Raw genomic sequence first — 26,274 nt, 5'->3', positions numbered from 1 at the left:
AAGAACCCTGGGGCATCACAGTCATGTTAGAATGGTGTGTTGAATTGTCTATACGGCCGAGGAAGCAGGCTCACCCATGTCACATAACCTGCCCGCGGCCATCCCCGGCTCTCGGTCCTGTCTTTCTGTCCTCTGCTCCCCATCACTGGGGCTGGGGCTGCACAAGGCTGCCTGCTCCCTCGCTCACTGGCGTCTGCGCCCAGCCACTGGGAGGCACTGAAGGGAGAGGAGGGGAGAAGCAGGGCATTTCTCCCCTCTCTTCTGCTCAGGGTGGATCTCCGACAGCGGCTGCAACTCAGTCATGCTTTCGGCTTCCTCTGTGGTCCTGCTCATGCCCGGTGGCCTGGCTCCTGGGCCCCGGTGTCACCACCTCCTTCTCATGCATCCATCCAGCCCAAGGGGCAGGAGGGGGCCCCTGGCAGGTGCTAATGTCTGGGATGCCTGTTATCTCTGTGCAGCCTTTTAGCTCACCCATCTTCTTTATAACAGATTTTCTGTGTGTGTTTGTCACTTCTGGAGTTCTGGGCGTGGGCTCTGTTTTCCTGATGGAACCGACATGGTCCAGAGGCTGGGAATCCAGGTCTTTCTCCAGAGCCCATGCTCTTTCTGGATCATTCTTTGATCCCTAGGCCAGCAGAATGAGGAGGGGCCATGCACATATAGCAGAGGAGAAACCCAGTGTGGACATGCAGTGCCGTTATGGCTGGGGTCAATTCTGATGGGTTTCCCAACATCCCAGCAGCCAAGAGTTTTAGATTTGTCTGACATGTCACCATTTTCTTGTATTCTCCTTTGTTTTAATAAAGGCAAGTCATTAAATGTGTATTTACATGTGCTTTACTTTTTTTCTCTCTCTTTGTAAAACTTTTCACATGAAGAAATTCACATATCAGAAAAATTATTTTGTTACTCTATGTATCACTCTCTGTGTCTGTCCATTCATTCATCCATCCATCCCTCCATTCATTCATTCATTTACTCATTCTGCAACCCGCTCTTACCCCCGAAGAGCCACATACTAAGTTGTATCAGTCTGCTCGGGCCGCCACCACAATGTGCTGTGGACCGGGGGCTTAAACAGCAAAGATGTGTTCTCTCCCAGTCCTGGAGGCTGACGTTTGAGATCCAGGTGTGGGCAGGTGGGTTTCCTCTGAGGCCTCTCTCCTTGGGGCCGTCTTCTCCCTGTGTCCTCACATGGTTGTCCCTCTGTGTATGTCTATAAGGACACCAGTCAGATTGCATTAGGACCCACCCAGTGACCTCATTTTACTTTAATCACCTTTGTGAAGACCCTGTCTCCATATACGGTCACATTCTGAGGCACTGGGGTTAGGACTTCAGCACAGGAATTTGGGGAGACACATTCAGCCCGTGATGTGAGTCCTGGGGGCTGAGAGCTGGGACAGCAGGGCATCCTGGACCTGCCCACGGGGAATGGTGGGCTGTGTCCTCTGTTCTCTGGAGGCCAGATGCACCATCCTGCAGGAGCAGGGTGGGAGGGGAGGCTGGATCCGTGGCCGGGGTGGAGGAGGAAAGGGAGTTACCATTTACGCAGCGATGCGCTGGTGGTGTGCACTCGGTGCTGGCCTCCCACACATGCCCCCATCATTGCTCCCTGAACCCTGTGACACACAGAGTGATGTGATCCCCCTTTCCAGATGAGGAAACAGAGGCTGGAGGATGAAAGACATCATCCAGGGTCACTAAGTGTATGTTGTGATTTCTCCAAGGTCACACCTCCAGCCACGTGCCGGAACTGGGACTTGAACCCAGGCCGCCTCCCAGATTTCATCCCGCTCCCTGATGGAGTCTCCTAGTTTCAGGGCACTCTTTGCAGCCCTGCATGTTAGTATTTCTAACTTGTCGTTAATTTATGAACAATGGTGCTTCATTGTCTATTTCGTGTTTGTGAGTGTCTGCACTTCCTGTGGCTGCTGTAACAGCTTAGCACAAACTCAGCGGCTTCAAATAGCACACGTTCGGTGTCGACAGCTCTGCAGGCACGAGTCTGGCATCAGTCTCCCCGGGCTGAAATCTGGTGCGGGCAGGGCCCTGCGCCCTCCAGAGGCTGTAGGGCCATCTCTTTCCTGTCCTTTCTCCGGCCTCTAGAGCTGCATTCCGTGGCTCCAGGCCCCTTCCCCCTTCCTGCATCTGCAGAGCCAGCCACCGAGCGCCTTGCTGTGGGCCCATTGCTGCAGCGGTGGGACGGCCTTTGCCCTCTGTGTCAGTGTCCCTCTGCCTCCCTTGCGCTGGCAGTCAGGGCCCACCCAGATAACCCGGGATGATCTCCCATCTCGAGATCTTAACGTCATCTCAGCTCTGGTCTCTTTTGCATTGTAGGGTGACATTGGTCACTTGGGATTCTCGGTTGGATATGTTTGGGGCTGTTATTCAGCCTGCCATGGTGAAGTTAGTCATTTTCTGCTTACTTTAAGTGTAAGGAGAACATCAGAATTAAATATTGTCTCATGTTTAACGTGTCAGGTTGGTCAAAAACTACAAAGAAAGGCTTTTCTCGTCCCTGTCAGATATCGCCACGTGTTATAAGCACTCAGAGGTACTCAGCCTGACTCTCTGACTGATGAACTGAGGTTACTCCTCTGGTTCAGTCTGGAAGAAACTTGACTGTAATCCACACAAGAGGGCACACTCCCTTCTGTCACTTTCCAGACCCTCGTCCAGGGCCTCAGAACTAGAGTAGAGCAGGGCACTCTTACCTTATTGTTAATAATAAGGCACTGTTTAATTTAATCTTCACATCGACCTTCTGAGCAAGGTGCGATGACCTCTGTTTCACAGATAAAGATACTGAGGGTCATAGTGGTGAATGAGCCCAGTCTAAGCCCCATGACTGGTAAGTGGCAGAGCAGGGAGGCAGAGCTAGGCGGTCCATCACCCAGGGAAGCAGTCTGTCCCTGGGGAGCAGGTCACCTGCGTGGACTTGGGTGAGGGAGCGAGGCTGCGCAGAGCTTGGCCCCGTGGGCTGGGGGGCACTTTTCGCGTGTTTCCGGGTGTCTGCTGTAAGATCAGCGCCTTCCCGGGCCTCGGATACTGCGCACAGGGGACCAGCAGGTCCTTGTGCTTCCTCCTCTCCCCCTGGGCTCCCCTCCGTTCACACTTCTGCTTTCTAGAGCTGCGGGGTCGGGGTTCACCTCTAGTCTGGGGATTAGTTTGCATGTGACACAACCTCAACACTTCCCGGGATGATAAAAAAGCCGTCCTGTGGCTGAGCCGCCCCCAAACGTCACAGTTAGGCCATTTCCAGCTTCTCACTTCTGTGAGTAATACAGACATGAATGTTTTTATTTGTAGACACCTTTTTCTTCATTTCAATCATTTCTTTAGAAGAGATTTGCAGGGATGTAGCTCAAATGGGAGGCAACAGAGCACAGGGTAAAAAGCATGAGTTTGGAAGTCAGACAGTCTAGACTCTAAAATGCTGTGTGACCTTGGGCAAGTGGCCCTGCCTCTCTGATCCTCAGTTTCCTTGTGCGTGAAGTAGGCAGAACAGAACCCCCCCAAGGGCTGGTAATGTAAGGATTAATTGAGACAATGCAGACGTCTGGTTCTGGCTCAGTCTTTGCTGGTTTCCGGATTACCGGTTCAGGGATGAGAACACTGTTCCAATTCTTGATTCATGGTGCCTTACTGTCCAAAAGAGGTCTTTGAAGCATTTTAGATCATCTTTTAAAAGACATGTATGAATGTTTCACAAGATGTAATTTTGTCAGAGTAGTAAATTGACTAAATGACAAAAAGAAAAGGTCTGGGACAACCTTGGGCCATTTAGGCCTCCTAAGTGCCTCGCTTCACTGCGCAGAATCCGAGAGCTGGAGCTGTCGGAGAGGAGCCTCTTGCGGAGGGTGGACAAGCTGGGTGCCCGCGTGCTCCAGGAGCGCCACGCCTCTCTGCGGGCCCACGAGGAGCTGCAGGCACTGTGGGGGGAGCTGGCCCACCAGGTACCATCCCGCCTTCTTTTCAGCACTGGTTCCACGTCCCAGCAGGGGCCCCCACCTGTCTGGGTGCCGCGGCCGCTGCAGTTGAGCAGACAGGGGGCAGCCTGGGAAAGCCCGGGCCGGAGGGGTTGGAGGGACCCTGATTCCAAGGGTGCGGCCAGGGGCCGGGGCCCTGGGCAAGGTCACCAGCCTCTCTGGGCCCCAGCTGCCCCGTCTGTAAAGTGGGATCCCCATCCTGGCCTGTTCCCTCCCAAGGCTCCTCCCGCTGGGGTCCCCCGTGGGTGTGAGAGTGCTGGGTGCCCTTCGGGCTGTGTGCTTGCCGGGGCTCTGGTGAAAGGGGCCTTTCTGCGGCCTTTGTGCCTGACCTCAGGGCAGCCAGCTCTGGGATGCAGACAGGATGACTGTGCGGGGTCTCTACCCTCAGGAGCTGCTTGCAGGTGGGGACACAGATGAGAGACAAGCAACTCGGAAGCTGGACGCTGGGTGCCGTGAGGGAGGTGCGGGCATAGTGTGTGTGGCGGGGGAGAAGCTACAGAGGACTGGGCCATGTGAGTTGGGCCCTGCGGGAAGGGCACGCGAGGCATGGGGAACAGCATGAGCAAAGACATGGAGGTGTGGAAGAACACTCTGAGACCAGAGCAGAGGGTGTGGGCAGGGAGAGGGAGTGGTGAGACAGGAGAGTTCCAGAGATCGCCAGGGCCACGGCGTGAACGGAATGCTGAAGGCAATGAGAGCAGCTTTCGAGGACTCAAGCAGGGGTCAGGGTTTGGGGGATATGAGTCTAATTGCATGGTAGAGAGAGAGATGGCGGGGGCCGGGGGACAAGTTAGAGTACTGTTGGAGAAGGAGTGGGCGGTTAAGGGGCGGACCCCGGAGGCAGACGCCTCTGCAAATCCCAGCTCCGCCGCTCACTAGTTGTGTGACCTAGGGCAGGTGGCCTAACCTCTCTGGGCCTCCGTTTCCTCATCTGTGAGAGCGGAATGATGTACTAACCCCCTTGGACTGTTGCGTGAGTTAATATGTGTAAAACGCTTACCACGGCAGGCATTTAAATAACGCTAGCTGTTTTCATAATTATTAGCTTTTATTGAAATATTCTGGGGGGAGATGGTGAAGGCTGGGGGGTAGGACACATTTAGGAGATGCCGCAGGGGCAGAAACAACAAGCCTGGGAGGGCAGCTGCGGGGGGGTCCCACAGACCCCCAGAGGCATCCTTCTCCGCCGAAGGCTACTTACAGTGAGGCCCAGAGCCTGGCAAACTGAAGGCTGACACCTGTCGGTGGGCTGTGGGATCACCTGGGAGATACGAAGGGGCCATCTGATGTTCGAACAGGAGTGCTGTTTCTTGAAACTTCTTTGTCGGTTGCACATGTGCGCATGTGTATAACGGGGCACGTTCTTAAAATGTGTTTCTTACAGTGGAAGCAGCCCCAAAAGTTTGAAAACCACTGGCTCAGCCGTGAGCTGAGACAGAAGGGGAGCATGGGAAGATCGGGGTCTCAGTGACATTGAATTAGTCTTTGAGACGCCAGGGAGACAGGCAAGTGGCATTTTTCCCCTTTACGTTGAACTTCAGGTGCAGAAAGTGGGGGTAATTCTCCTTGTTCCTAGCACAGCGTCCTCAGCATCCCAGGGGGAGTTTTTCACACGAGATCTAGTGATGGTGTGTGGGATTTCACCATCGAGAACGTAATCTCTCCGTGGAAGGCACTGTAATAAATATTTTTGAGCCATGCCCTGTATACACATGGGAGTTCCAAGGTGAACCAGCCCCTGCCCTGCATTCGCGAGATGTCACAGCCATGAGGGTGACCAGCAGGGGCAGTGCTGTCGGGGCCCAGAGGCACTGCCACCGTGGCTCTGTAGGACACCACGCCCGTTTCTACACACGTCTCTTTATTATGGTCTCGTGTGGTCTGTATGCTCCTGGGAAAGTCCTGTCACGAAACCCCATTTCTGGATGAGGAGTGGAAGTTCAGAGTGGTGAGGGGCAACCCAGCGGGGACCTCTGACCCTCAGTCTCTCTCTGAGGTGCCTGCATTTCCGAGTACGTTGTGTCGAGTGTGTGGACGAGTCCTCTCTGCCCTTTACACCTGGGATCTGCCGGGTGTCAGTCTCGCCCTGTTGCCGTCCATAGTCCCAGCAAGCATTTGTGTACACAGTCGCCTCCCTTCTCTAGTGGCCTGTGGTCGTTCTGAAAGCTGATAAAGGCAGACTCTCGGGCAATGGAGCACCAACCTCACACCATCCGGCACTCGGGAGCGGGTTTGCCTCCCAGGGACTCTGGTTTTACCCGCCCCATGTCCCCCCAACATCCCCTGAAGCCCGGAGCTGCCCCCAGGCTCCCTCCCACGTTTGTGCTCGCTCCTTTGTTTTGTCTCCTGCGAGCTCTCCTGGCCGGGTGGCGGCAGGTGGGCACCAGCCATGAAAGAGGGCTTATACCCCCGGGCGGTTCCACCCGTTGGCTTAAATCACTTCTGAAAATGAGGCAAGGACTCCCGTTTTGGCAGTGGCTGGGTCCTCGCAGTCCAGCTCACAGCTCATGGGTGGGGGGAGGGCAGGGTTTCGGAACAGGGAGATGTGCACTCCGGACAGGCAGGCGGCAGTGGAGGGAGAAAAGGTCAGCTACGCAGACGTTCAAATCCCCGCCGCAGTGACTGTTAGCTGTGTAATATTATGCAAGTCACTTCTGAGCGTCCCAGGGGGATAGTAACAGTCCCTAGCTCCACTGGGGGGCGGGGGTGTATTTGCAGTAATGAACAGCTGCCATGACACTGGGGGTCCTGTCTCACCAGCCAGAGGCCACGGTCACCTGACCCTTGCTGGGCCAGGCATTAACTAACTCTTTAGGCCTTGGGAAACGGAGAGGTCTCGCAGGTGCTGGGGGGAAGCGGGGACATCACGGGCTCCCATGGCGGCTCCTTACAGACTGGAGTGGAGGTATCAATCCTGGAACCACTGGAGTGGCCCATCCCGCCCTCTGCACAGCTTCCTTCCAAGGACTCAGGGAGCTCACGGGGTGCAGGGCTCCTCCCAGGGTGACTGAGTGAGGCACTCCGCTTCCGCGTAAAATTTTAGGGAGGGCCAAAAAACTCAATAGTCAAGATAAATAATATTTTGATGCACTAATTAAATGCAAAAAATCCAGGATGAACAAAATATCGAAATCTAAGATACAGGCAGGATCAGCGCGAGCGGCCCTGCGGCCCCGGGCTTGCCTCCTCACGCCCTCATCCACCGCCAACCTGTAGGTCCTGGAGAAGGAGCGCGCGGCCCGGCGGCAGCGGTGGCGGCTGCGGCGGCTGCGGGAGCGGCTGCGGCGCAAGGACGAGGCGCTGGCGCGGCAGGCGGCGGCCCTGGAGCGCGCCCGGCGGACCCAGCGGCGCCAGCTCGGCCTGGTGCGCGAGCAGGAGCGCGTCCTGCGGGCGCAGGTGCAGCGTCTGGAGGCGGACGTGCGGCGCCTCTGCCGCGCCGCGGGACTCCTGCTGGCCGAGCTGGACGTCCCGGCCCCACGCAGCCCCCGATCCCCGGGCCCGGCCGACCCCCGGAGCGCCCCCCAGGAGGCCGCGGAGCTGCGCGCCCTGCAGGCGAGGGCCGAGCGCGGCGAGCGCGAGCGGGAGGAGGCGGCGCGCCGGCTGCGGGACCAGCGCGCCACTGAGCGCCGGCTCCGCGCGCAGCTGGAGGAGCTGCGCTGCCGCGTCTACGAGCTGCAGCTGTCGGAGATCGGCCTGCAGGGCCAGGTGGAGGACCTCGCCGGGCAAAACAGAAGCCTGCGAGAGAAGCTGGGAGGCCAGGCCCCCGGAGACAGCGCGCGCAGCACGGCCCCTGATGGTCAGGGCAGCCTGGTAAGTGGCCGCACCGCAGGGCAAGAGTGAGTTTTCGATTTTCTCTGTCTCGTACAGCCACTTGGTGAAGTCAACTCCTTCGTTCCCCGGCCTTCCTCTTCATCCGCTCATCCGAGCCAGCCAGCCCCAACCTTCTGTCCGTCCTTCATTCCTACGGTCATCTGCCCACCCGTCTACTCAGCCAGCCCTACCCATCCACCTGTACAGCTTCACCCACCCGCTCAGCAATGCAGCTGCCTCACTACCCCGCCCTCCACCCCTTCGTCCACCCATCCACCTGTACCCCCACTTAGCCACTGCTTGTTTACTCACCCACCCACTTGTCTACCCACGCTCCATCATCCTTTGCCCCACCACCTACTTGTCCATCTCTCCGCTCAACCACTCTCCAGGGGGCCAACCAGCCGCCTTTATCCCCCATCGTCTGTTCCCGCCTGTCCGTCCTTCCAGCCAACACTGAATGGGCCCTGCGTGTCTGGCCCTATCCCAGGTGAACTGCCCGGTGCGGTATTACGTAACTGTCACGTGCCCGGGAAGTCTCCCCTGCTGCACCCCCTCCCTGAGGGCAGTGGCCCTTTCCCACCTCCCTCACGGCTCCAGCGGTGACACCGGCTCCCTGTGCGCAGTGCTGTGTGCATCTGCCTTTCTCCTCCTCAGACTGTGAGCTCCTCGCGGGCAGGGTCCAGCTCTGCTGCGTCTTTGCAGCCCCCACCCAGCAGCACCGGGAGGTCCCCGGGACTGTGCAGTAGAAAGCACACAGGCCTGGGTCCCTTTCTGGTTGTCCTGTTGACTGGCTGTGTGACCTCGGGCAAGTTTCTTAAGCTCTGGAGGCCAACTTAATTCATTTGACTGATGGCAGAGTAAAAACTTAGGTCTGATGCGCTCCTGCCATGTGCTGGGCACCCTACTGGGTGTTTTCAAAGGCATTATTTCCTTTAATTCTCGTGAAGACTGTGAGGCGAGTACTATTAACATTCCTACTCCACATACGAGGAGGCTAAGGATCAGAGAGGGAGTTCGTTGACCTGTTGTCACACAGCTGGTAAGAGGCAGAACTGGATTTGGAGCCAAATTTGACGTGAGTACAAAGTGTGTTGTTTCTCCTGCACCCGGCTGCCTCTCTGAAAAGAGAGCGTTCACCCAGCTCCCTCGAGAGATCTGGATCTCTGCTTCTGGCCATTGGGTGAATCCGCATTTCAAGAAAAGTCAGTGAGCAGCCTTTGCCAGAAGATTGCTTGTTAAAAAAATCAAGTTTATCTTCTGACCCAGACCGTCTATTTCGAATTAACTGGAACTTTAAACGCGCTGCCTTTTCTCAGGATGATGACATGTATCCTGCCTAGATCGTTTTAACAGAGTTTGCCTGTGGTCGTAGATTATCTTTTTACTACTTTATCCGCCTGTTGTCGCTCTTCCACACGTCCTGCTGGTTCTTCCTCCCGTGTGTTCGTCAGATGAAAGGAAAACTGTACATTTAATATTGTCACCTCACTGTAACTTTGGAAAATAAATCATGTCTAGATGGAAATCGTCATTTAGAATCCTTTCTGTAATTGTCCTAAACATAAGACTTCCGTTTAGGCTGTCGGCTCAAGTCCCATTCTCCCACCCTCTCTATCTTCCCGTACACTGCCACGCGCTCTTTCTTTATTCTCGGAAGGAGAGTAAAGACCGAAATACTTAAGAGACTCCCACTAACATCTTGTACGCTTGGGGTTCTTGTCTCATTTAATCCTCAGGACAGCCTCAAAAGCCAGGTGCTGTTATCCCGCTGAATAGATAGGGAAAATGAGACCCAGGAGATTAAGTGACTTGACCGTGGGCACCCAGCTACAAAGTGGCAGGGCCAGCAAGGGGACGCAGGCCAGATCAGAGCCGTGAGTCCAAGCTGCTGCCCTTACCTCGAGATGCCCAGGCCGGAGTCTGTTCTTGAGGAGTTTGGGGCAGTGTCGCTGGCTGGAGTCAGTGGCTTGTGTGCCATCCGTTCACAAGCCCCTTGTCAACATGTGTCTGTGACCTCTTGGAGGTTTCAGGCCGTGTCATTTAAAAGTTCCAGCACCGCAGGGGAGATGCATCTCCCACGGGGCACGTTCTCTCAAGACTTTGCTGGATGTTGCACAGTCAAAATTCTCTTGAAAGTTCCCTAAGTGGCCCTAAAGCGTGGTCCCCAGCCAGTTCTGCCTCTGGCCCTGGGAGAAGTCAGCCCCTCGCCAGCTTGGTGGCAGAGCGGGCGGGGCTGCTGGTTAGGGACCCGGGAAAAGAAGCTGCTGATCCTTAGATGCTGGAGCCACACGCAGTGGGCAAGGTGCTCACACTGCTAGAGCAGGCTGGACCCGGGTGGACAGAGGCACCAGCGAGTCCAGCGCAGCTCTGTCTCTTACCAGCTGGGAGACCTTTGGGTGGGTTTCTGTGCCTCGATGTCCCGCGGGGGAACTAGGGGTGGTACTGAGACCTGCTGCCAGGTCTGATCGTGGGGATGAAATGAGGGCGTACAGGGAAGGCTGTCAGTGCCGTGCCTGGGACAGTGTGAGTGGCCACTCACATTGGCTTCTGTCACCATCACTGTCACCATCACATTGTCATCTTTCCCATCATCTCTTCCTGGTCTGTGTTGCCCGGGTGACTGTCGGGCAGATGCAGGCACACTACTTCCACGACAGTTTCCTCTCTCTTCTCTTTTAATTTGTTCGTGCAGAGGGCTCGTCCTTGCTGGAGCAGGTCAAATGTGGCTGATTTGTCTCCACTGATCTGTGGGGATGGCTGGGGGAAGCACAGGCTGCCAGGGCCCTGAAGTGGACGGGGCCTGAGGTCACCAGCTCCCCATCACGGTGGCCTGTGATGGGCCGAGGGGGATGGAGAGCACTGCAGTGGCTCTCTGGGGCGGGCTGTCCCCAGGTGTGGCCCTCCTGGCCCGGGGGCTGAGACCCTCTGCCTGGCTGTGGAGGTAGAGGTTGGTTGGTCTGCAGGGGCAGGTGAGGTGGGCGCGCCCCAGCCTGCCCCAGAATGACCTCATCTTAATTTGCATCTGCAAAGGCCCTACTTCCAAATAAGGTCGCATCACGGGTACTGGAGGGGGGCCCGTTAGGACTGAACGTGTCTTTTAGGGAGACACGATTCAGCCCTCAACACACGGTTATGTGGCGGGTGATGGCTGTGGTCTCACCTCCTCCTCCTGCTCGCCTCCTCCAGGTAGTCCTCCCACTTCTGGCCTCCCAGGGCCCCTGGGCTGCCCTTCTCAGGCCCCGACGGGGCACTGTCATCAGCACCAGAGGGAGCCTCCGAGGGGCAAGTGCGGGTGAACCATCCAGTGAAGGCTGGCGAGGGCGAGGCTGCCTTGGGCCGCCTCCGTCGTCATCCCCCAAAGGCCCATGTGCACAGGGGGTCGTCATGGTGACGAGCCCAGGAAAGCATCTCTGGACCGGTGTCTCCCTCTTGTGGTTGTGCAAATGCATCGACCCCGCCCTGTGTAAAACGCTGTCCGTCCCTCTCCCGCCTCATGTTTCACCTGACATGCCGCATACTCATTTATTCATTTATTCCCTGCTTCCTTCCGCCAAGATGCAGAGTCTTTGAGGCCAGGCATGGTCCTCTTTATTTTCTGTTGTGTCCCAGCCCTAGCACAGCACTTGGCAGGGAAGGAGCTCGGGAAATATTCTTCAAGTGCAAGGAGGGAGGGGGACACGACCAGTTTTCGACGACTGGAGCCCCTGGGCGGGTTCAGGCCCCCGTCAGCGCCGTGAGGCTGAGGATCAGACGATTTGGGTTCCTGGCCCGTTTATGACCCCGTGAACTCGGGATGTCCTGCAGCCCCTGTGGATTTCTGCTGGACGATCGGGTAGTCGCACTATCTACTGAGTGGCGTTGGAGTGAACCGCCCATGGGAGTGTGGAAGCAAGAGCCTTTAAAGGCGGAGCGAATGTCGGGAACATTTTCAGCATAAAATATCATCAGGCCATCGCCAGTTCCGGCTTTTGGCAACCTAAAACCGACCATAGCCTGTGAAAAACCAGGTTGGGAGAATTTTATCAGCAAGGGGCTTGCTCTGGCCATCTGTCTATGTCCATTTTGTGGTCGTTTGTGTATTTCTTGCGTTGCTTGCTCTAACTTCTCAGGGAGATGGACTCTCATCCCCTTTGCTGATGATCCTTTCAGGGGGACTTGGCACCAGGGGGACCATCTTCTTGCTACGGGCAGACGTTACCAAGTCCCCCGGATGGAGGCAGGTGGGCCAGGAGCCTGGCCCTGCCCCTGGGATCCCTGTGGGCTCTGAAGGCATTTCACTTCTTAGCTTCGATTTCCTTGTGGATCAAATAGGGACATAAGTACCATATTGGTTTCCTGGGGCTGTTGTGACAAAGGACGGGCAACCGGGGTTAAACAACTACTCTGGAGGCTTGGAGTCCGGAATCAAGGTGTCGGCAGGGTTGGTTCCCTCCCAGGCCGGGGGAAGGGTCCGTCCCAGGCCTCTCTTTGCTTGTGGACGGCTGTCTTCTCCCTGTGTCTCTGCGCGTGATCTTCCCTCTGCACGTCTCTCTCTGTGTCCTAATGTCCCCTTTTTATAAGGACCTCAGTCATATTGGACTAGTGCTCATGCTAATGACCTCATCTTAACTGATTCCATCTGCGATGACCCTCTCTCCCAATAAGGGCACATTGTGAGGAACTGGGGAGCTAGGCCTTCAACAGAGGAATCTCGAGGGGACACAGTTCAACCCATAACAAGCACGCCTCTGGGTGAACTGGTGTGAGGCCCCCGAGATGGTAAAACTGCCGGATCCGGTTCCCGCATGTGCTTCCTCGCCGGCTTTGCGTGGGTGGATATAAACGACCCCTGACATTTATTAGGGCATCTTTGCACCAGGCACTGTTTCCAGGCTCTTTGTCTGTTGTCGACTCATTTAGTCCCTCAACAGCCTGCAGAGGGGGCCCGTGTTATCCCCCTTCTACAGACGAGGAAGTGGAGGCATCGAGCGGCCCAGGGTCTCACAGATATTAAGGGTTGGCACCCCAGCGTGCTGACCGCGAGCTATGCGTGTGGACCCGTATCTGCTCCTGCCGGAAACAGTGGTCAGTGGCTCAGTAATCAGTATTTAATGGGTGTCCACTTGGTGCCTATGCTCAGCTGGGGCCTGAGCTTGGTGCGGGGGCTGGGAAGGACATAAGAGAAGACCCCTGCCTGCACAGGATGACAGGACCGCCTGTGAAGGGGTGGAGGCAGAGGAAGGGGCCTGATGGTCTGTGGGTCACTGTGGGGACCCTGCTATTCAGAATGGGGGCAGGACCCAGGCCACGGGGCGTGACAGTCTGCCAGGCTCGGTCCTACTCTCAGAGGGCATGGGATGGCCCAGACCCAGGGCATCTTGGAGTTGGGAAGGGCTGCCTTGAGAGGAAGAGGTCCCCGGCGAGGGCCCTGGGGACAACAGGTGCCAGCCAGTCACAGCTCTGAGGAGAGTGCGGCCTGAGATTTTAAAGTTAAAATGCTGGAACCTATTGATAAGGAAACCACAAAGCCAGATGTTGCCCTCTGGGGTCTTGGTCTGCAACTGCACCCACTGCACTGGCCCGTGGGGGTGGCTGCGCACAGATGAGGTCATACTCAGAGTTCAGAGAGCGCTGCACGCCTGCGTGATTTCCCAGAGTTGACGGTGCATTTCCAAGGGGGCCGGGACCCAGACGGGCTAAGACCCCCAGGCAGGTCTTCACCGGCCTTTTCCGGATAACTGGTAACCCCCAAAGGATCTCCCTTTATAAACCCCCTGGTTCCCAACACCTGCGGATCAAACTCCATCCACCTCGTAACAATGGCATTCGAGGCCCCTGCTGCCCAGCCTGGTGCTCCAGGCTCAGTGTGCCTGCCTCCCCAACTCTGCCCCGGCAACCCTGAGCTCCTGCAGGTCCCTGAATATACCACGATCTTCCAGCCTGTGTGCCTTCCCTGCTTCTAAAGGCTTCCACTGCCACTTGGTAAACCCCTGTTACTTTCTATCCATTTGGTGGGAATGTCACTTCCTCCAAGAAGACTTCCCTGACCTTGCGTCAACTCGTTCCGTCCTCGGTGGCCCCCGTAGTGACAGGACCCGCCTCTAGGGGCCTAATTCTCCCTGTGCCAGGCCTGGCTGCCCGCCCCCCGCTTCTGTGCCTTCCTCGTCATCACCACCTGGGTCCGACTCAGCCCTGAATCCCGGCCCCTGGCTGTGGGCTGGGAGACGCTTGGTGAGTCAGTGACTCAGTGAATGAATGATTGTAAGGTTTTTTTTCCACCGCCCGTGGGACATGGAAACTCCCAGCTGAAGGGACCACTTCAAGATGGGAATGCTGGGCGGTGAGGTCTAGAGATTGGAAACTAGCGGGAGGGTGTGGCCCCGGGGCTGTGACCATCACATAGAAAATCATCACAAATTGTTAGGGGCCATTGCCCTGAACGGCCCCTTGGTATCTGATGTGCCTGCGGCATCGCGTGTGAATGATGGCCAGGGCAGGCCTTCTTGTACTTACTTCATATTGACAAGGCACTTTCCCAAACGAGGCACAGGGTTGGGTGTCCCTGTCCACAGCCCCACAGTCCAGAGAAGGCACGTGCTTTGTCTGGGAACACACAGTTCACGGTTTCTAGAGCCAGTCGCTTGGAGCCCAGGTCCCCAAAGGAACGAAGGAACAGGCCACTGCAAGGACAAACCCTGACCTGGAGCGGGGGGAGGAGTTTGGGGAGGGGTCTTCTGCTCAGGGTACCTGATAAAAGGAAATTTAAAAGGACTGTGGTTTGCAAGCGAGGCCTGTCTGCTGAGGTGTCCGAATGCTTGTTGGCGAGTGTGTGCTGGGCACCTGCTGGGTCCCAGGCACCGTGCCGGGCACTGGGGCTGGAGCAGGCACCCTGCTCTTCAAAGCTTACAGGGGAGCAGACACAGGTGCAGACAGCGGTGATGTGGGCCGTTGATGGCCACGGCAGGGACAGCCCAGGGGCTGCGGCCTGGCCTGGAGGGGAGCAGGGAGGCGCATACAGAGAGATTAAAAGTCACGCTCTTGAAAGTGTCAGCGCAGGCTGTCGTCCCACAGCTGAGATCGCAGTCCAGGTGACAGTGGCATCAGGAGTGCTGGGTGCTCCGGCCAGCCTCCCGGCCCCGGCAGTGTGAGTAGAGCGACCCCTGGTGGCAGTGACGAGAATCTTCTCCTTGTTCGGGCAGTTCCGGCTGCCCCTCCCTGCTCCAGGCTTACGTTTGTGCAGAAGAAGCATATTAAGCATTTGTTACTCACTCCGGCAGCAAGCCAGGCTTTAAAACAAAGTGTCAATAATGTAAAAAAAAATAGACGAAAGCCATGAACACACAAATAATATGAAAGGAAATACAGACGGCCAGTAATCTTACCCAAAAAGGTCAGTTCCGTTAGTTGTAAATACAAGTCTGCAAAACCTCAAGATTCCATTTTATCCTGAATATTTGTCAAGGATGAAAAGCACCTCAGCGCTGTTTATAGTCTGTGAGAGTGGAAGCAGCCTAATGTCGGAGAAGAGGGAGCTGGCTCAGTCAGCTGAGGCATTCCGTGCGTCAGATGCTGTCAGGCGGCCACGAACCCCGCGCCGCGGGAGAAGCTGTGCGGAAACTGTCCTCTGATGGCGCCAAGTCAGAACACCCAGAGAAAAATGGACTTTTTGCAGGAACAGACTTTTGGAAGAATTTGAATGTCTAAGCTTAGGGGAAAAAAAAAGCCCAGAAAGATATATTCTAACACATTAATAATGTTTGTGTCTGGATGTCACTGAATTCTGTTTCTTCTTTTGGATTGCCTTTCAAAATAGTTACAAATTAAAGCTCAAGCCACATGCAGTTTGGGGCAAATGCTGCCTTGAGTGTTGAAAAGCAGGAAGGATGGACACGGCTGAGCAGACCGGCATGGGAACAGGGAGAGAAAACTTGGATCATGTTCGGAGACGTGAGCTCTGGTCCTCTTCTCCCATGGTGTGTGCTGTGTGACCTTGGACAAGTCACTCTCCCTCTCTGAGTGTTGAGTTCATCACTTGTGAAATGAAGGGGGTGTAGCATCGTCTCCTGGGAACTGTCCCGCTGGCTGGAGCCTCCTGGAGGCAGGGGTCCCTGTGTGTTTTGTCCATGGCTGTGTCCCCAGCTCCACATTGGGGCTGCCACATAGAAGGCACCCAGCAGGTATTTGTTGAGCTGAATGGAAATCAACTTGGGTATTGGAACAAAATCCAAATAGAAATAAACTGCCAACAACGGCGGCCTTCCCCACCTTCCCGCCTCCTCTGTCTGTCTGCTCCCTTCTCTTCCCTTCCACCCTCTCTCGTGTCCTCTCACGTCTTTGAGTTTCTGTCTCTCTCTACATCCTATTCCCGCTCTTTTCTTTTTCTCTCTTCCTTTCTCTTCTGTCTTTTCTCTCTCCTTCAGTGCCTTTTCTCCCCCTGGTTCCAGTGGTGATTTTCAACTGTTGACAAAAATGTCTAATTCTGGTCAGGTGGGAAGCGAATGGGCAAACACAGGAGGCAGCTCAGGGGGGCTGTGAGCAGCTGGCAGCCGCGGCGGGGCCCAGCCCGCTGACTGCAGAGCACAACGATGGGCCAGGCCCTTGGGTGCTCATTGATCTGGGCTGGCCCCGCCTTGGCACTTGTTGAAAGCTTCTGGGTGATTCTCAGCTGTGGCCAGGCTTGAGATCCCTGGTCTGTGTGGGGAATTGACATGACACAACCATCACCCAGATGACGAGACCGTCACAGGCCTGGGCTGTGAGCAGGAGATGCTGCGAGCAGGGACGGGGACTGGATCTAGGGAGGGGCCCCCGAAGGCCTCATTAGGGATTTGGCCTTTAAGCTGAGCCCAGAGGGGAGCAGGTTATCGGGGCAGTGGGGGCGGGAAGAGAGGTGCAGGCAGAGGCACTGGGGGTGCACGGCGCTGAGGCAGGAGAGGGAAGGGTCCGTTCAGGGAGCGGAGATGGGGTGGGGGCAGTGCGGCCGGGTGGGCGGGGGGTTATCTTTTGGGGCAGTGGGGAGCCTGGGAGGGCTGCGGACAGGAGAACCCCTGATCCGTTTTCCTGCCGTGCAATCGCTAGATGCCAAGGGGCTGCGGAAGGGAGGGGCCGAGGGTAAGACGCAGTGGGGGCTCTGCCCAGTGAGCAGCAGGTGACGAATACCCTTCCCAGGAGGACGTGCTGGACAGGCAGAAGGAACAGCGTATGCAGAGGTGCCGAGGCAGGCCAGAGCCAGGACTGATGGGGGCCTCAGGGAGGGAAGGTGGCCGCCGTGGCGGAAGCCGGGGTGGGGAGTGTTGGGTGGCCGTGGCAGCCTGTGGACAGCCCCCAGTGCCTGATTCCAATATTGGAACCGATCTGTGGCCTGAGCGGAGCCGAGGGCAGGCTTGCAATTCAGAGTGTGCAGTTAGAGGGGTCTCCCTGGAGGCTGTAAGCAGGATGGGAGGGGAAACGGGAGGCCCAACTAGGAGTCAGGGCCGGGTCTGCTGAGAGCAGGTGAGGAACTGGGGACAGGTAGGGGTAGACGGGGCATCACCTGTCCACGTCCCTTCCCCCTCACCTGGAAGGGCACCTCACACGTAGTAGGATCCTGATAAATGTTTGCATAAGTGCAGTAGTCATTCTGGAACATCTGCCTTTCTGCAGGTTCTGTCTGTCCATCCAGCTATCAAGCATTTATTAAGCACCCACTGTGTGCCAGGCCACTGTGAGAGTGCAGACTGAACAACGCCTAGTCCCCTCCTGAAGGACCTCACGGTCTGGTGGGGGAGCAGGTGGGAAGCAAACAGCACCCAGTTAGAAGTAGCCGGGGCAGTGGGAACCTGGAGGGCCCGTCCCCAGCCCCGCGTGGACAGGGGTGAGAGCCGAGCTGCTCGGGCCCGTCCCCAGCCCCGTGTGGACGGTGGTGAGAGCCGAGCTGCTGGGCCAGCCCCGCAGCTCCACTGCAGCAGCAGCCGTGAAGGCGGCCTCTGACTGATACTCTGCAGGGAAGGGCCCGCCTGGAGGAGCTCATTGCTGCACACCCAGCTTGCCTTTTGGGGAGAGGCCGATGGGGGGAGGCGACCAAGGACACCAGGCTGTAGCATTTGGGGCTTGTTGACAGGTGAGGAGGACTGCCCAGAGCCCCTGGGCAGGCGCCCACCTCCCTTGGTGGGACACAGAGGGAACTTCTGGGTAGGGAGGAAAGGAGACTGGGAGCCTTTCGTGCCGCCTTGGGGAGCCCAGAGGCACCCTGGCTGCACAGACAAGCTCTTTGTTGTCCTTTGAGTGTGGCCTCAGTGCTAATAGGAGACCGTTTGTCCTGCAGGACCAGGACTGTGCTGCCAGGCCGTGTGCCCTCTGCTCTCCTCGCCTGGGGAGGGCATCCGACTTGCTGCTGGGGTTGTTGGGAGGGCCCGGGGGGCGGGGACGGTCTCCGAGTGAACAACTCAGCCAAGGACACTCATGCTCTCTCCACGTCTTGTGTCTTCCTCAAGGAGGCCCCAGGCCGTGTTCAGGACGGACCTCAGCCCCTGCCGGGGGAGAAGGCACCAGATGCCTGCAGAAGCCGTGGCCGGCACACCACCCTCCGCTCCCACGGGGCCCCTGGACCCAGGGCCTCAGCAGGTGTGTGGGGCCGTGGTGCATGGGGCACGAGGTGGACACTGCGTGGATGCCCACTGTCGGGCTACCTCGCTGATGCCATTCTGATGACGCAGGGGGTGGTTGCCCCGCTCTGCAGACAGGAAGCTGAGGCTCAGAGAGAGAGTGTCGCTTACTCAGAGTCACACAAAAAGTGGGATCCGAGTCCACAATGCCCGTGACAATGTCCTCGACTGAGGCTCAGCTGGACGTTTCAGTTCCCTCCTTCAGCCCTCAGAAGGGTGCCCGCAGGTGTCCTCCAGGGGAGCCGTCTCCGCAGAAGACCGTGTGATGTCCAGGTGTTCGTCTATCCCCACCCACCCCGGTGACAGCCCAGGGGTGAGAAGGGGTGGCTCCAGGAGCTGCTGGGCCTAGAACCCTTCGTCCCTAACTCGTCCCTAGTGGGAACCAGTGTCTCTGAACAGTCTCAGCATGGCTTCCAGGGTCCCTGCACACAGCTCACTGCACTCAGGAGCCCCAGGCTGCAGTGTCCACCTGGGTGTCTGTGGTCTGTTTAGTCCTCCAAGGTCAAATGCGGTTTGCGGATGAGGGGTCATTATACCCAGCGGTGCTGCTGACCAGCAAGGCTGACGTCCCCCTCTGTCCCATTTCTGAGGAGCAGAGCTGACCAGCCAAACAAGGTCAAACTTGTCCTGGAGAAGGGAATCGGCGCTTGCCCGGGGGTGAAGCCTGGGTGCCAGCTCCCTTGGCCACATGCCGACTGTGGGGCGGGGATTGTGACCCTGTGTGACCATGACGGTGCCAGGCTGAGGGAAGTGTCCTGGATTTAGTCACCTGTGTGAGTCCATTGGTCAGCAGAGGTGGCTTCCAGACCCGGTTCCACTGCCCGTCAGTGGATGGTCATTTCCCATCTCTGAGCCTCAGTTTCCTCCCCTGGCGGGTGACGTGAGCACCCGGCTGCCTGGAGGGGCTCAAAGGCCTTGAGTCAGCGGGAAGTCCTCTCTCATCCTAACAGCAGGTGGTACACCCGCTGGTGGTGATTGTGGGAAAGTTCTAGGAAGGTCTTTTAACTGTTGGGGTTCTGTCCCTTCCCAGGCCAGCCCCCTGAGGGTCCCTGCGCCTGGGTCTGCATCGGGGCTGGACGGGGCCCCTCTGATTCGGTGTCAGGCCTGGAGACCACGGCCGAGCTCCTGGGGGTGCTTGCAGGACGTGACAGTGCACAGGTGAGGCCAGAGGCTTTCTGCGCGCCCAGGGCACCATCTGAGTCTGATCAGCCCTACTGTGTGTGTTGCACAGTGTGGTTACCACACAGTAGGTGGGAGAAAGGGGTAAAGAAGCTCTGGGTTTGGAAGAACTTTCTGGAAATGGCTGAGAGGGAGATTTGAGGAGACGGAATAGAATGCCCTGAGACATGGTGGGGAGTGGGCGGGAAGAGGCCTCGCTGTGTGCCTGGCCTGGCTGCCACGTAGCACACTTTATCCCGTGACACCTCCCCACCGCCTGTGAGGCGGGAGCCGTGACCCTGTTCTAGAGAGGGGAAGACGGGACTCCAAGAGCTGCTGTGACTTCCAAGGCCACACAGCCCGGGAGCAGGACCCGGAGCTCCCGTGTCCGTGGTCCACACTCTGCGCCACGCTATCCCCTGTGGACAGGAGCTGGGTTCCAACCGGCCCTGCGGTGGCTCCCCCTGAGGCCGCAGCAAGGCACAGCCTTTCTCAGCTTCCGTTCTCCTGTCACTAAAGAACAGAGATGCGCTCGGACCAGAGCTAAGGCCACCAGCCCTGGTGTGGGTCTGTGGTTCTAGCCCTAGAGGGGCCCTCTTCGCTTCTGTGTTCATTCGCGTCCTGCTCCGAGCCCCTGCGTGGTGTGCCGCTCACACCAGAGGGAGGAGAGAGCTGGAGAACCTGGACCCCACAGAGGGATGGAGTTAGACAGACAGGACGACAGGGACGGGCAGTGAAAGGGCGGGCTGGGTGGGTTGACCCGCCAGGTGAAGACCAGGCCATGACGCTGGGCACGGTGTGGGGCTGGGGTGGGACCAGGGTCGTGTGAGGGCCCACAGCAAGCCTGGGGGTGAAGCCAACTTCGTCTCCCAGGCGCCCCTCCCTTCAGCAGGCCCGGACCCCAGCCCAGCAGGGGCCTGTCCTGTGAGCTGGGCTAGTCCCCCTCTCTGGATAAACGCCTCCAGTAAGTGAATATAAAAATATCTATGACACACCTCCCGTGTGCCTGGCATCATTCTAGGCCCAGTGTCCCTGCCCTCGGGGAGGAGTCCACCCCAGTGCTGTCCACTAGAACCTTCCGCAATGTTGGACACGTTCTGCTGTGCTGTCCGATATAGCAGCCGTGAACCACAGGTGGCTTCTGAGCGCTTGAAATTGGCTGGGTGGCTGCAGAACTGAATTCTAACTTTTATGTAGTTGCTTTAAGTTTGGAAAGCCCCATGTGGCCTGTGGGTACGGCATAGGACAGCGTGGGGCCGTAGGCGCACTTGGACAATACACACCTAAATATGTGATGTGAGAGAGTGGTGGGCGCTGTGGAGGGAAATAAAGTGGGGCCAATAGACAGAGAGCAGTGGTAGGTGTCAAGGGTCATCTTGAGGAAGTAACGTTTGAATTGGGATGTGAATGAAGCAAGAGAGTGAGCCATGAGGGCATCTAGGGCTGAGATATTCTGGGCAGAGGGAAGAGCAGGTGCAAAGGTCCTGGGGTGGTACTAGGCTTGGCATGTTATGAAGGCCTGTATGGCTGGGTGAGGAGGCACCGAGAATATCAGGAGATGAGGTCAGAGTGGAGGAAGGGGCTGCTTCACAGCTTCTCTTCTCTTCTCTTCCCCAGCTTACTCCGCCTGAGCCCAGAGTGGATGCACAGCCTCTTCTCCTCATCTGTGGCTGCCCCCCAGGGCAGAACGTGGATGGCTCACTCCTCTCTGTGGAGCTGGCCTGGGTTTCAGAGCAGAAGCCAGCAGCCGTGCCGGCCCAGGAGTCCTTTCTCCTGGTGCAGACATCCACACTCCCTCCCTGGGGACTGGCCAGGGACCCAGCTCCCCTGCCACCACCACCGCTGCCCTGGGAGGCCGCCCCGGGAGAACTCCAAGGCCAGCAGGTGCTGGACGTGAGGCCCCCACCTGCCCCCAGAGCCGGAGGACAGTCCTGCCAGGACCATCGCCAGGCAAGGGGCCGCGATGCCCCCCTCTGCCGGGAGTCCCCCCATGTTTCAAATCCCCCATTACCCAGGAGAGGCCCCAGGGGTCTAAAAGGCTCTCAGAAGGAGGGAGGAGGAGCCCCAGAGTGGGGAACTGAGGAGCAGGAGGTGAGGAGGACTTGGGACAGGAAGGAGGAAGACCTCGGTGACAAGCGCCAGCCAAGTCAGGAAGGCCGTGAGAACCTGAGCCTGGAGGACAGGGTGGGAGCCCTGGAGGGTGTGCAGGGCGGGCACACGGCTGCAGAAGCCCGGGTCGCTGCCTCCCGCCCCTGGCCTGGGCAGGAGCTTGCACCACCTCCTCTGCAGGAGGAGACTGCAGGGTCAACAGATGGTCCCGAGTCCCTAAGCAGGAGGGGGACGGGGGCAGGGCGTGTCTGGGGCCTCCCAGGGGGGTTTTCCTTAGAGGAGGAGGAAGAGGCCTCCCCAGCCACCTGCTTCAGGGCTCACGACACCAAAGGCCCGTCTCCAGCAGGCGCTCAGCATCTTGCAGAGCAGGGCCGAGCCGTCGGGAGAGTTCAGGGCCCGGAGGAAAACCACGTGTGGTCTGGAAGTGCTCGGCTGCTGCAGGAGGAGAGCCCCGGGGACCAAGGGCAAGAGGAGGAGGAGCAGAAGGCGTTCCATCAGGAAGGGTCCAGCCCGGGCTGCAGGGGTTTCCTGGAGGAGCCTAGTTCTGAGGAATGTGAGGCCAACGAAGTGCTTCTCTTTGTGAAAGAGGGAGGTTTGCCACTGTCTCTGAGATTGGCCTTATCGCCCGAGGGGGCCGAACCCACCAGCCACTCACAGGCTCCGAGCACAGGGCAGGGCAGGTCTGCGCTCACCATAGAGGAATTCGAAAAGGAGGTGGAAGCTTGTTTCCGGCAGCTCTCCATCCTGAAGCTTGGGAGCGAGGGTCGTCGGCAGAAAGTTCCCACGTTGGCAGGAGAAAACTGGAGCTTTGCTCACAGGTGGCCCAGCTGCCAGGAGAATGCCTGTGCTCAGCAGGCTTTGGCAAACCAGAGTTTGGATCTTTGTTCTGCCATGGAAGCACATCCCACTGAGAGCAGCGAGGATGTTGAGCTGGGAGAGACCGAGGCCCTGGGAGCCGGCCAAGTTCTTCCGGGCACGGTGCCTGATTCGGACGACGTGGGTCCGCGCCCCGGGGGGCCCTCTGAGCTGGGTCAGACCTGGCTCTCTGAGCGCCCGACAGCCCTCGAGAGAGTGAGGAGAAGGTTTCATCAGCTCATTGCTGGGCTGAAGAAAGAGAGAAGCAGAGTTTTACATGACAACATCGCACTTCAGAGAGACCAAGAGAGGGGCCGTAAAAAGCTGCGTGCCCTTGAAAAAGACAGGGAGCGAACTGTGAAAAACATATCCGCGCTCGAGCGGGATAACAGCACACTGTTGGAAGACATCGCTCACTTAAAGAGGGAGCTGGACCAGTGTTTGCAGGTCATTTCTGACCTCGAAGACTGCAACGGGAAAAGTTACGGCAAAATTTCCGAGCTCGAGGAAGAAAACGAGAAACTGAAAGTGCGTGTGGAACAGCTCGGGAAAGCCCTGTCTGAGAGCTTTAGAGCATCCAAAGGCGTGACGGAGCACGTCACACGGGAAAACCGGGAGCTCAAGGCGCTGATTTCCCAGCTTGGGGTCAGTTACAAAGAGCTGATAAAGGACGTAGTGTTGGGGATAGAAGACATGATCCGGGCCTTAAGGAGGGAGAATGAGCACCTTCTACACAGGATCCAAGTCCTGGAGAGGGAAGTCACAAAGGGGAGGAGCACCGATGTGGGGCGCTTGGTGAGGGCCCAGGAGCCCCTCCAAGGAAAATGCAAGATGGCGGTGGACAAGGAGAATGCTGTAGAAAGGGAGGTGCAGGTAACTCAGCTTCCAGGGCCACTGATCACAGGACTGCACGGGCTGCCCTTGGAGGAGGAAGTGGGTCTGGCTGGAGAGCGGACGGGACCGTCCTCGGGCATGGAGAATTCCGGGTGCCGTGCTGATTCTACTGCTGCACCCCTGGTCTGGGGAAACGCCGAGAGATCCAGCGGCCTGCAAGAAAACACCGATGGAGCGGGGGTGAGAGAAGCACTTCCGGAACAGGAGGAGAAAAGACCGTGGTGTTCTGCAGACCAAGGGCCAGCTCTGAGGTCCCCGAGCAATGGCCCCCAGGTAGGTTGATTGCACAGCTGCTTCATCATCCCCCTGCTAACTTTCTACAGGGCCAACCGCTCCCTTTACTCATGTAATCCTCCAGCAGCCCTAGCAGGGAGGTACTGTCTCCATCCCCACTCCCCAGATGAGAAAACACAGGCGCAGAGAAGTCCAGTGACTTGCCCACAGTCCAGCAGCTGGGAGGGCTGGCGCTGAGACTCCTACCTGGGTGGCTCCAGAGTCTCCATTCTTACCTGTGACGTAAGACAGGAGCCTGCCCCTCTACTTAGGCTGTTCCAACTGGTATCTGGTGGAACCTGGAGCAGGGGTTCACCCTTTAAGGGCAGAGCTTGTATTTTCAGATCGAGGAGTTTTTCAAGCAGCCCACATTGCTGTTCTGCACCTTGGGTCCTGAAAGCTGCAACGGAAAGAGCAGCAGGCTTCAGAACTCCGTCAAACAGGGTTGAAATCCAGCTCTGCTCTCACTACAAATGTGACTTTGGGCCGAGACACGGACCTCTCTGAGTCATTTCCTCATCTGTGGACAGCACTCGACTTTCAGGGCTCCTAGGACGAGATGCTGGTGATATTCTTACGCTGGTGTGAATGTCTGTGGGATGTGTATTGCTGAGGCCTTCGTGCTCATCCATACCCTTCTGTCTCTGTCTCTCCTTCTCTCCCTCCCTCTCTCGACAATTTTATCAGTCATTTCACAGGATCTTGTTTTGCTTTTGTTGATTTTCTTTATTGTATGTCTGTATTTTATTCCATTGGTTTCCGTTTATATCTTCATTGTTTCGTTTCTCCTACTTCCTTTTGGTTGAATTGGCTGTTCTTTTTCTTGCTTCTTGTGTGGAAAGCTTGGATCATTGACTTTCAGCTGTTCTTCTTTTGTGATCTGTGCGTTTAAATCCGTGCGTTTCTCTCTCAGCGCTGTTTCGGCTGCATCCCACACGTTTGATATGTTCTTCTTTTTGTGTCTCTTCCGTTCAGAGTCGTTTCTAATTGCCGTTGTGATTTCCTCCTTGACCCATGGGTTATTTAGAAGGGTGTCGCTGAATTTCCAAGCATCTGTGGAATTTTTGTTATTGATTTCTAGTTTTATTTCGTTGTTGCCAGAAAACATACACCATACTATTTTAATCTTTGGAGATTTGTTGAGATATGTTTTATTGACCATGTTATGGTCACTTTTGGTAAATATCCTATGTGCCATTGTAAAGAATGAATACTCTGTGATTGTTGAGTGTTAATTAGGCCAAGCTGGTTAATTGTGCTAATCAGATCTTTTATATCTTTGCTGATGTGTTGTCTATTTGTTTTGTCATTTTCCAAGATGTCTTTTGAAATCTCCAACTCTGAGTATGTTTATTTCTTCTTTTTGTTGTGTCAGTTTTGATTCATATACTTTGAAATTATACGTGAATACATGCAGATTTAGCATTATTATGTATTCCTGCTGGATTGACTCCTCTATCGTGATGAAATATCTCTCATTATCACTCACACTTCTTGCCCTAAAGTCTGCTTTGTCTGATGCAGGCGTACCTTGGAGACGTTGTGGGTTTGGTTCCAGACCACCAAAATAACATGAATATCACGTAAAACGAGTCACATGAATTTTTTGGTTTCCCAGTGCATGTGAAAGTTATGTTTACACTGTAGTGTAGTCTACTCAGTGTGCAATAGCATTATGTCTTAAAAAACAATGGATGTACCTCAGTTAAAAAATGCTTTACTGCTAAAAAATGCTGACCGTCACCTGAGGCTCCAGCGAGTCATAATCTTTTTGCTGGTGGAGGGTCTTGTAAAAAACTCGGTATCTGTGAAACATAGTAGAGCAAAGTGCAATGAAACAAGGAGTGCATGTCTTAAAGGAGGCACGTCAGTTTCCCTTCATTAGTATTTTCACGTGTACAGCTTTTTATACCGTCCTTCTTTCTGCTTTCACTGTACCCATATCTCTATATTTGACGACCTCTGCTTTGTAGGTGGTGTGTCTGGTCCATTTACGTTTCATACACGTAATGATATACTTGGCTTGATGTCTACCTTCTTGCTATTTCTTTATTTCTCCTTTCCTGCCCTTTTTTGGGTACTAATAAACTATTTTCTATTAGTCGTTTTCTTTTCTATCAGCTTATTTTGTTATATATTTTAGTATCATTCTTTTAGTGGTTACCCTAGAAATTTCAAAATGTATCTATTAATTATTAAAATTTACCTTACTTAGCACTTTCCCATGTCCCAAATAATGCAAAAATCTTTTCAAAGTTTAATTCTGTTTATTCCCTTTCTTCTCGTTATTGTTTATTTTTGTCGTGTGTGTTGCTTCTGTGTGTAATGTACCTTACAAGGCGCTGCTATTATCGTTGTTTTAAACGATCAGGGATCTTTTATGTTTACCCGTATCTCTGCGTGTTCTTGTGCTCTTTGCTTTTTCTTCCACTTCTAGGAAGTTTGACTTCTGCCTGAAGACCTTTGTTATTTCTTGTAGTGAGAGCCTGCTGGTGATGAGTTCTCTCATATTTCTTTTCATGAAAACAGTTACCTCCACTTTTAAAAGATTTTTTTTT

The 26,274-nt window shown here is 56.0% G+C and overlaps 1 protein-coding gene across 6 annotated transcripts in view; it reads left to right on the top strand.

The window, feature by feature from the left end:
- The window catches only part of C3H4orf50 (chromosome 3 C4orf50 homolog), a 122,718-nt gene that overhangs the window by 6,276 nt on the left and 90,168 nt on the right, over positions 1–26,274 (top strand). For 5 of the 6 annotated variants that reach the window (XM_070613294.1, XM_070613295.1, XM_070613290.1 and 2 more), the window contains exons 3-7: positions 3,821–3,959; positions 7,209–7,802; positions 18,257–18,386; positions 19,458–19,585; positions 21,203–23,716. In XM_070613294.1, coding sequence (XP_070469395.1) covers positions 3,821–3,959; positions 7,209–7,802; positions 18,257–18,386; positions 19,458–19,585; positions 21,203–23,716 — 3,505 coding nt within the window. The remainder of the gene's footprint in view (positions 1–3,820; positions 3,960–7,208; positions 7,803–18,256; positions 18,387–19,457; positions 19,586–21,202; positions 23,717–26,274) is intronic. The other variant, XM_070613296.1, reaches the window with a different exon arrangement.

Source organism: Equus przewalskii, chromosome 3 (genome assembly GCF_037783145.1).
Source record: "Equus przewalskii isolate Varuska chromosome 3, EquPr2, whole genome shotgun sequence".
In the NCBI taxonomy this organism is placed as follows: domain Eukaryota; kingdom Metazoa; phylum Chordata; class Mammalia; order Perissodactyla; family Equidae; genus Equus; species Equus przewalskii.
Note: the sequence above shows the minus strand (reverse complement) of the source record. Positions and strands in the feature narration are given on the sequence as shown.